Here is a 10,170-nt window from a genome sequence, read left to right as displayed (position 1 = left end):
GTCTCTGACATCTACATCAGTTTCTGAATGAATGAAATTAAACTCGTGATATAAACTAGACGAAACTCTCCAGGTTTACCCATAAACCTACTAGCCAATCCTACTCCATATGCAAGCTCCGACTCAGATCCAACCATCACACACATCATACCACTAACCAGAACCGGCCCTAAATTATGGAAGATATAAACAATTTAGTAAATATTTTAATAAAAATTGCAAATTTAAGGATTTATGCTTATATAAATTGTTTTAAATTTTTTTGCTAAATTTTAGAATCTATATTGACCAATGTTTCATTTATTTATGTCCATGACCGGCTCTATGACCAACCGTCCAACCCTAGCTCTAGTTTCATAGTACGAAAAAGGATTAAAGTATATGAGTGAGTTTGAGTTTATTGATCCCTGCTGCATTATTATAGTCATGATACATTGAAAAAAGGTAATAATCCTCATATAATGATCATACTACAGATACAAACTCTACCACCAAACAAAAACCCATACGACATGATAATCACATCTAGATGGAAATGCTGTTGGGAATACCACGGCCAGTGACTCCATGTGGTGAAGTAGGTATAAGTAGTTCATAAGGAGGCATTCCAGCACCTGTTCTGTTCTTCAGTTTCTTATCTTTGTTCCTCTTATTGATCTTCTTCTCTATCTCCTCAAGCTCCTCCGTGAACTTGCTAAAATACTTAACCACTTCCTCATCTTGAAACCAACGTCTCTGGTTTTCTTTCAGGTCGATCAAGTACTCTTCGTCAGGAGAATGCGTAGAGAGCGTCTCTTGTACCGCCATCACTTTTGTTGCTTGGAGCTGTGTCGGTAACGAGCTCAGGAAACTGTACTGAGGGTTTCTCATGAACATTTCGTAGTCTGGATCGTTTTCGTGTGGTATAAGTTTCCTCAACAGCGTAGGACGGTTAGGCACATACCCACCGAACGGGTACTGCCCGAAGTTAAGGGCTGCGTGTTGTCCCGACGCGATCCATATCATGTTGGTTAGGATTTCGGACAAGTCTTGCGTTGTGTTGAGTTTAGGCCACCAAGGCTCGTCTTTCTTGTCGTAGTGACCTTTGTTCTTGATCTCGTCCCACCAAGCTTGGAGCTCAAAGTCAGAGGTTATTGAATCGGGATCAGAGTAGAAGTGTTTCACATATGATTCAACTAGGTTCTTGATGGCTTTCCAGATCAAAAGACCATCTGCTGCATACGGATAGTCTTCGATCACAAGCTTCACACCACACTCCGCTGAAGAATCCTCCTCTGCCATTCCCCTGTATTATATGAGGAAATATAGAATTATTAGAGAAAGAGACAGTATGACCAAACAAAAGAGTGTTTGTGTGTGTGTTTTATTAACCTTCGGACAAGATCAGCAGGAAGTCCTTCCATGTCAAACCGCCACATACTTTTGTATGCCGCAGAGCTTAGTTCCATTGCGTATTTTCCAGGAGTGAAGCAACTTTCTATAATCCCTCCTCCGTTGATTAAGCTTTTACGTGCACGCGCATTGATTTCTAGCGTGTAGCGCATGTGAGGATGAAGCAGCTTGTAAACCGGGTGCATCGAACTCAATTGTCTGTTGGTGGCAATGATGTAAGGCTCCATGCAAGCGTGAGTCCTTAGCCTGAGAGTCTCCAAATTATATGTCTCTTCAATACAAATCAATGGAAACTACTAACAAAGCTGGAGACAAAGTTCAAGTAACTTGAGTTACCAGTGGTTAACTAGCTGGTGAACACCAGCATCATTTGAGCAGACATGAGCTTTGGCTAGCTTCCAAATCCAGTGAGTAGTAGCGTCATGTCCGTGAGCATAAACAAACTTGTTCTCGTTCTCTGGCGTGGGAGGCAAGGAGAGCTCTATGGCCAACGGCCTCAGGGCACCTGCCTTTGAGTAGAAGAAAATTGTTCTAGAAGCATATGTCTTTCTTGGATCCTCTTTGATGGAGTTTATCTTGTCTACAAATGGCAGGAGCATGTCATGGTAATCCAGGAGAAACAATCTCTTCTCTTCAAACGCCTACATCCAAACATACACTAAAACTTTTTAGTCTTAGGATCAAATAGATGAGAGGATTCTATAAAACAATTGTTGTAACAGCACTAAACCTGTTCCAAAGTCATTCCATAGTGTAAAACTTCATGAGCAATCAGTTCTTCAGTGAGAGCAGATTCTGGAGATCCATATATAGCCGGGTCAAGCTTGCTTCGAATTGGCAGCTCCTGTCAATACATATACAAGAAGTTTCAGAAACTCGTACAGAATATTCCTGATATATAAATGGTAAAATCCACGATAGAAAAATTCAGTAGCACCCAGGCAGGCCCTGCAATTTTGTGGGTTGTAGGCGATTTAATAAGAATTTTAATAAAAAAATGTTTTTATGAATTGGAGAGCCTATTTCTATATAATTTTTGTTCAAAAATTTTAGGGGCCATAAACCAATACTTGACTGGTCTATGCCAAGGATCGGCCCTGGTAGCAGGCAAGCTGACACGAAGCGAGAGGGTTGAGACTAAACATATTGTCCACATAGAGTTTCCACCTTGGATTGCTTCCTAGATATAGTTTCCTTTTGTTGTAAAAACAAATAGTAAAAATAAAACATACCTTGAGAAGCTCGATGTTGACAGGGTTGACACCAGCAAGAGCTTGACGTCCAAACTCATTGTCCCTCAGCCACGCAAATCTGTCCCCTGAACAAACAAACCATAAAAATACATGATATATCTACTTCAAGAATGATGGTACAAATTCAAGAATGAACAAAATTTACATTTTATTACGGCAGGAGTGTCATATCTTAGTAGTGTTTCACCAACGTTAAGGATGCCATCAATGAAACCACCTAGGCCTTTGTCTTTTCCCTCGGTGTGTTTCAAGACAATATCAGATTTGTATAACCTGTCTATATCAGAGAAGCATGTAAAAGGAATGTCTAAGTTTGACAATGCAGCTGCAATAGATGGGACGAGGTTGTGAAAGAGAGCCTTGAATCTCCCAGCTCTAAACGTGTCTCTCTTGATATCTTCAAAAACTTCGTCTCTCGGAACATAAAACTCATCCTTGTCCTTTCCTCTGCTCTCAAACGGTGTGTCTGAATGAATTCACCATGTCAGAAGCCAAAACAATGTCTTTGTACTACTACTATGTAAAGTGAGTGAGAGAGAAAGAGATTGATCACCTGTTGAAAGGAGAGGCCGGCCAGACCTGCAACGTCTTGGATAGGGCCTCTCTGGGACACCAAGAATAGGCCTAACTCGATCTTTTTTACGAGGATCGCCTATGTCGTTGTAGATATCATAATCATAGATCCTCTCATGAGGCTTTCTCTCGCCTTCTCCATTACCACGGACACTCTTCAAGTCCTTTTCTCGTAGCTCTTTGATCCCCGCTGGAGTCTCGGAAGGTAACCATGTCTTATGAAGCAACATGATGATGAATAAGTGTAAGAACAAAAAAAAATAATAAACAAAAGTTAGAAGAAAGTAAGACCATGAAGAAGAAGTATTCTCACTTGACTTGCGAAGATAATCCTGCCTTCAGGGTTATCGTTTCTGGAGTGGATCCAAGTGTTTCCAGGGAAGAGAATTGTGTCACCTCCGTCATGGATAGTAATCTCTGACAAGCAAATCTCCGAGGAAAGGAGATTGGTGACAAGAATGGCACCTGGTTTACCAAAGTCGGTCGGGACAGTGAAGTTGGCTGTGAATTCCAGGTATCTGGAATCGTTGCGAGCCTTGGGGAGTCCAAGCACCGGAGTTTCTGAACTCTTTCGACCTGAACCAGTTTCTGTAATATACAATAACAAACATTATGTCACCATTAACGAATAGAAAAAGCGTGTGTTGGTAAACGTCTAAGAGTACTCCAATAGTTAAAAAAAATTATTTAAGACGTTCCGGGTGGCCGGACTCATAGCTAGCTGTGAACCCCTTACCACAAGAGCTGGAGGCTCCGATTAAAAATTAAATAAATAATAATGGGGGTTTTAAAACTTGAGATATCCATATAGTAATTTCAAAAAAAAAATTAAGGATGGATCAATTATAACACTTCATTAATTAATTTTTTTTATTACTGTTAAGAACTCCGTTTTTATACCATAGATAGAGTGTAATTGGTTACTCATAGAGTAAATTGGTGGGATAAAGAAGTGGAAAAGAGAGGAAATAAAGTAAAGTAGAGTAAAACTTTTTACTTGTTTAACATAGAGTAAAAAGGTACTCTATTTTTATTAGTTTTTCTCCATTTTTGAAATAAATGGGCTGAAAACATACTCCACCTGATTGGATAGAAAAGGTTGAATTCAGAGTAAAAACTAAAATTAGAGTAAAGATTTACTCTAACAAGTACATCCAGTCGCACTCATAAAGATATTCTAAAACATTATTGTATGACCTTAAAAAAATTTAAAATAATGTTTTATTTGCTTAGTTATTTTATTTTGTAAAAGTTATTGAACCACTAGTTTCTATGTTTTTTTAATACATTTGAAAAAATCACATTTTCTTTCATATTTTAATTGTTCTTATTTGTTTTAACAATAAGAAATGATGTGATAACCTCACTAATACTAAGGTTATAAGAATAATTTCAATAGAGATCTATTTGAATATCTCAACATATACTAAATTAATATATAATATTGAGTTGGTATTTTAAAACATGAGAATCTCATCTTAATAGTTTTGGATAAAAGACATATTTCCACACGATATATATCATATAGTAACAACTCTACACAATCTTTCACGATCGTTCTAATTGAACACATTTTAATTATACGAACCCATTTACTTCCATTTTAAATGATTAAAATTCTGAAGCCACAAAGACGAAGGTTTAGCTTAGTTTAATGGTTTAGAACCTAAACAAATGTGAAACTAGTTAAACCGATATCAAACCAATTGGTATCGAACTGAAATTAAAACTCGACACAACCTGATATCCAAATAGAACCCAATCCAACATCCTACTAAAGAGTTAGGTCGGTACTATATAGATATCATGTTGGATCGGTGTTAATTTCAGTTCAATACCAACTGGTTTAATATCGGTTTAAATTCTAAATCATTAAAACCAAGGTAAACTTTTGTCTGTGTGGTTTCGGTTTTGATCTTTAAAAATGGAGGTAAATTGGTTTGTATGCTTAAAATATGTGCAATTAGGATGCACATGAAAGATTGTGTGGAATTGTTGTTATACGATATTTTTGGTGTGGAAATAGGTCGTTTTCCATTCATTCGCAATACTATGAAAACTATGATGAAGAAATGTCTGTGTTTAAGTCGGTCATCCAATATATATATATTATTAACTAGGTTAAGACCCGCGCAAGAGCATTATATATATATATATATATATATAATAAATTATTTTAAGTATTATATTTGTTTACATATTATGAAATAATAAATATATATTGAATAATTATAAATTCAGTAACTATTACATATATAATTGAATTTGTGCGAACATATAAATAAATTTTATTAATCAAAACAATTTTTTTCTATTTGATAGGATATATAATTAAATTTAAATGATATTAACATATATAATATATTTTTAATATTAATGTCTATTAAATGATTTTTTCCACTCGTATGTTTTTTTATAATTTATATCTTTTATAGCAAAAAAAATTAAATTACTGATAACAAAATTTTCATTGTGAAATTATTAGTTTTAATAATTTTTAATTTTTAAAAAATGAAGTTGTCAATGTTTGTTCAAAGTTTTTATCAAAAGAAAATTTTCAAAGTAAATTTTGAAATTAAAATATTTATGTATTTTATATGGTATATAGTTTAACTTAAAAATAATATATCTTTTAATCTTAATAATTAATTAAGTTATACTCTTTACTTACATGATTTTATAATCATTTGTATCTTATCATAACAAAAAATTTAAACCATGGATCACAAAATTTGAAGGAATTTTAAAAGTTTTAGTAATTTATAGTCATTTTTAAAAATTTAAAATATAACATATAAAAAAAAAATCTAAATTTGTATTATATGATTTATGTGGTTGTTTAATTTATTTTAATAGTTTAAAATTAAATAAATATGATAAAAGATACATTAAATTTTATCAAATCTTTGTTATTCAAAATCCTTCATTGTCATATATATACTTTAGTCAGATTAGGCAATTTCGTAACTTTTATTTAAGGAAATAATAATGAAAATTGATAATGAATTTATGGTTAGTTTAATAAAAAACTTATTATATAATTAGATGAACCAACTTATTTTATAAGAGTTGTAAGAATCATTGTATTGATGACACGTGGCTACAAAAATAAGGTGTAATGTTTCTCAAATAATATAGAGTTGATTACATTTTAGGACACTTTTTGTCTTTCTTTTACAGTGAGAGTCACTTCTCACCTCTGAGACACTTTCTGGTGGGACCTAGGTGTGTTTTTGACAAATTTGTCCTTGTGGAGAACGAGTCGTGGACGAGTTATGGATAACGAGTTGTGGACGACAAGATAAGGACGACGATGAAGTGTGGATCGACTTGTGTTGTGGACGTATGAATCAAAGAAATGCAAATAATATTGTATGATGGTTTACTTCCACTATTACAAATTTGAAATTTTTTAAAAAATTTGATATGATAACCATTATGTACATAATACACTTAACACCATGTGGACGGTAAATTCTATAAGAGTGATTTGTTATGGACATAAATTATGGATATATATATTTATGAACACATATGGTTAAGTCTTAAATTATGGACATAATAATTATGGACGCAGAAATATGGACAAGGTTACAATTTATGAGATTAAAAAGGTTCAACTAGACATGAGAAAAATATATACGCCTTATAAAAGATTACTCGAGCTTTCCTTCTACAACTGAAGAGGCGAAGACGGCTACCACAACGATCTTGAGCATGGCCACAACGCCGCGGTGAGAGCAGAGAATGACGACACATGAGACGATGTGGATGGTACTTGTTGGTGGTGTTCATGTTCACATCTAATCTATAATTTTATTATCCATATTTTGGTGTCCACGTCCACATTTAGTTTTGTTTACACATTAATATATATATAATATATATACGAAAATGGATCTTAAAAGATATGTAATTTTATATATAATTTATTATGATAATTATTTTTGCTTAATATATTTTAGAATTTGAGATAAAAGTAAATGAAAACATAAGGTGTGATAAGAAAAATATTAAAGTAAAATGAAAAGAGGAGAGGGATCTGTGTGATGGGAAGAAAATGAAATGTTCCATTTTTTTTAGTTGAAGGTCATAAGAGACATTTCAAGAAGGAAAAATGTGTCTCAAGTGGTAAGTGTCTTGTAGTGTAATTGATACATGAGAAAGTGTCTGTAGAGGTAAGAATCTCATTAATATATAGGGGATTATTTAAATATATGTTGAAAAACTTTCTTAGATCCTTCCACTTCCACAGAAGGTGTTAATCTAAAGCTATTGCGATCTATTGTTTTAACTGCAATTAAAATATAATGATGTGCTTAAAACCCCCATAATAACAAAAACGAAGGCATGAAAAGTCAAATCTCTTTTCCACATTATTCAAGACTCTCACTAACTTATTATACTAAACTTGTTACTAAATTATACTATTATAAAGTAAAAACATATTGTTTACTATTTAATACAGAGTGGAAAAATCGGATTGATAACTTCGACGATCTGGCACAATAATTCACAAAGAAAATCTAAGGAAATAATATATAAAAATGTCAGATCCAGCCAGGAGGATGAAAGATTCGGTTTTGCAATATAGATTATCATTAGAATTGACCACCGCCAACTAGTTCCGGCAGAACGGCGGTGACAGCGAAATAGGAAGAGAATAAGAACTTATTGGCTGATGGGTTCTTAATTAACATCCACTAAGTTCACTGAAATATCATTAACTATGCACGAGTTAATAGCTGTCTCCTTGAGTTTAGCACCAAAACCGCGACCAAAAAAGTTCTAGAAAACAATCTGAAGCTTTTTTTTCTTTTTTCCAACAATCTTAAGCTAAGTCTAGGATAAATCCAAAAAATACAGAAAATCAAGATGTATAGAAACGAACAAACTGGTAAACTGTAACTAAATAAATCTAATAAGTATTTGGCTTTTTGTTCTCTAGCCCAAAAAGTAATAAACTGATTTATATGCAAAAAGGCAAATCAAAAATGCAAATTTGGTAAAAGAGAAATAAAAGAAGTTAAGAAAAAACGAACCAGGATCGATTTCTTCACTAACAAGCTGAATCAACATCCCTTGACCTATGGCTTTCATTAAAAGCTCTAGTTGATGCTCAACCTTCTCAGTTAGCTTCTCTCTCATCTTCTTCCTGATCTTCACAACCGCAATGACCGTTTTTGTTCCCGTATACTTAGATTTCTGCCATGGAAACGCGGGTGAGTTACTTACTAGTGAACCGTTTGTATTTTTTCCATCTTCTTGGTCCACCGTCTTTTCTTCCCGGCTTATCACAGCTCGGACTTTTCTGGAAAGTGGAACTATGTGTTGTCGCCGCCGTGGAAGTACGGGAAACGCCGGAAATCTCTCCAGGCCGGCACCGTAGGAGTTTGTTTTCACCGGAGATGCTACAAACATTTTTATTTTATTTTTGTTCTCTCTTGTGTTTGGATTGAGAGAGAGATGTGATAAATGAGCCGCGATTGCTCGTGGACCTCGTGCTAGAGGAACGTGAGACGTGTTAAACGTTTGCGTTTTGGTTAATTTTTAGACTAGAGAAACTAAAATATATTCAGACAGGGAATTTGTTTGACCGTAGTGAGTGTAGTCATTTCATTTTCACCGTTAGTGGATCCTTGTCACGCCTGTAAGAGCGCGTGAGATGCATGTTCCACAAATAGAGAGCCACGTGTACTTAATGGTATAAGCGGCATTGGAAGTTTACGTGATCTTCCAAATACTCATTTGTCAACGCAATAAAAAACAGGACAAATATTTGTGACTTTATGTAGAAATGATAAATATTAGGAATATTACTGAATTGTGTTTGATATTAGAATCTTTATGTAATGTAAATATTAACAGTTATAATGTTAATATTTGTAATGTAAAAAAGTTTTTAAACACACAAAAATATGTTAGAATATAATGAATTTTTTTCTTTCAAGTTTTCTATTTAATCCTCACCAATTTTTACATGTGTTTATAATTTTGTTCTGTAAAATACATATCCTGTTAAGCTGTAGGTTACTTACATTTTCTTAATTGAATGGCCGTAACTTTTCTGTCACAAATAAAACAGATTGTATTAGTTATTTTTGTCTCTTTGTTTTTTTTTTTGAAAAAGAACGACGATGATTGTATTAGTTATTTTTGTCTCTTCGTTAAACTGTAGGTTACTTTCACCGACCCCAACGAATACGGATATATTTTCCACTCGATCATTGTTTACTAATATGGATCATTTATCTTGTAGAGTATCTCTCGAAATGGAGGATCATGACTTTGCTTGGATTCTCTGGTATATATGGAAAGGTAGAAACAACAAAGTTTTTAGCAATTTGGATATGGACCCGAGAGATACTCTCAAATTGGCAGAAACCGAATCGTTACTTTGGACGGAAACACAAAACTCTTAGACTCAGGGTATGGACCGCACCCAAGTTCATGTACCTTTGACAATCCCAAGTATACCAGGTATATGGTGTTTTACGGATGAATCTTGGAAAAATGAGGATATATATTCAGAGAAAGGATGGTATAGTACTCTGGAAGGTTACGATGGACTAATGGGAGCAAGGAATATAAGAGCGAGTCAGTCGCCACTACACTCAGAGATAGAGGCTCTCATATGGGCAATGAAATGCATGAGGAATCTTAGATAGTTTTGTGTTACTTTTGCAACGGATTGTGCTCAATTGGTGAAGATGGTTTCCGAACCAAAAGAGTGGCCAGCCTTTGCAAGCTATTTAGAAGACATACATTTTTTGAAGAGAAGTTTCAACAGCTCAGAGATCATTCATATACCACGGACACAGAACTCAAAGGCGGACAGTCTCGCACGCAGTGCAAAGAAACAACCGTCGTTTGTGGTTCATATGGATGCAGAGCTACCGGGGTGGTTCGCAGAGTCTACACGGAAAAAAAGTTAAGCTGTAGGTTACTTACA

The 10,170-nt window shown here is 34.4% G+C and overlaps 1 protein-coding gene across 1 annotated transcript; it reads right to left on the bottom strand.

The window, feature by feature from the left end:
* Positions 1–436: 436 nt before the first annotated feature.
* Positions 437–8,709, bottom strand: LOC106322048 (lipoxygenase 6, chloroplastic-like). Its single transcript, XM_013760239.1, has 9 exons — positions 8,261–8,709; positions 3,532–3,806; positions 3,199–3,433; positions 2,791–3,111; positions 2,625–2,710; positions 2,123–2,236; positions 1,729–2,033; positions 1,372–1,638; positions 437–1,285 (listed from the first exon to the last, which is right to left on the bottom strand). Exons 1-9 carry the CDS (start codon positions 8,637–8,639, stop codon positions 526–528), a joined length of 2,742 nt encoding a protein of 913 aa, XP_013615693.1. The 5' UTR covers positions 8,640–8,709; the 3' UTR covers positions 437–525.
* Between the last annotated feature and the right edge of the window lie 1,461 nt (positions 8,710–10,170).

The sequence above is a fragment of the Brassica oleracea genome, chromosome C2 (genome assembly GCF_000695525.1).
Source record: "Brassica oleracea var. oleracea cultivar TO1000 chromosome C2, BOL, whole genome shotgun sequence".
Taxonomy (NCBI): domain Eukaryota; kingdom Viridiplantae; phylum Streptophyta; class Magnoliopsida; order Brassicales; family Brassicaceae; genus Brassica; species Brassica oleracea.
Note: the sequence above shows the minus strand (reverse complement) of the source record. Positions and strands in the feature narration are given on the sequence as shown.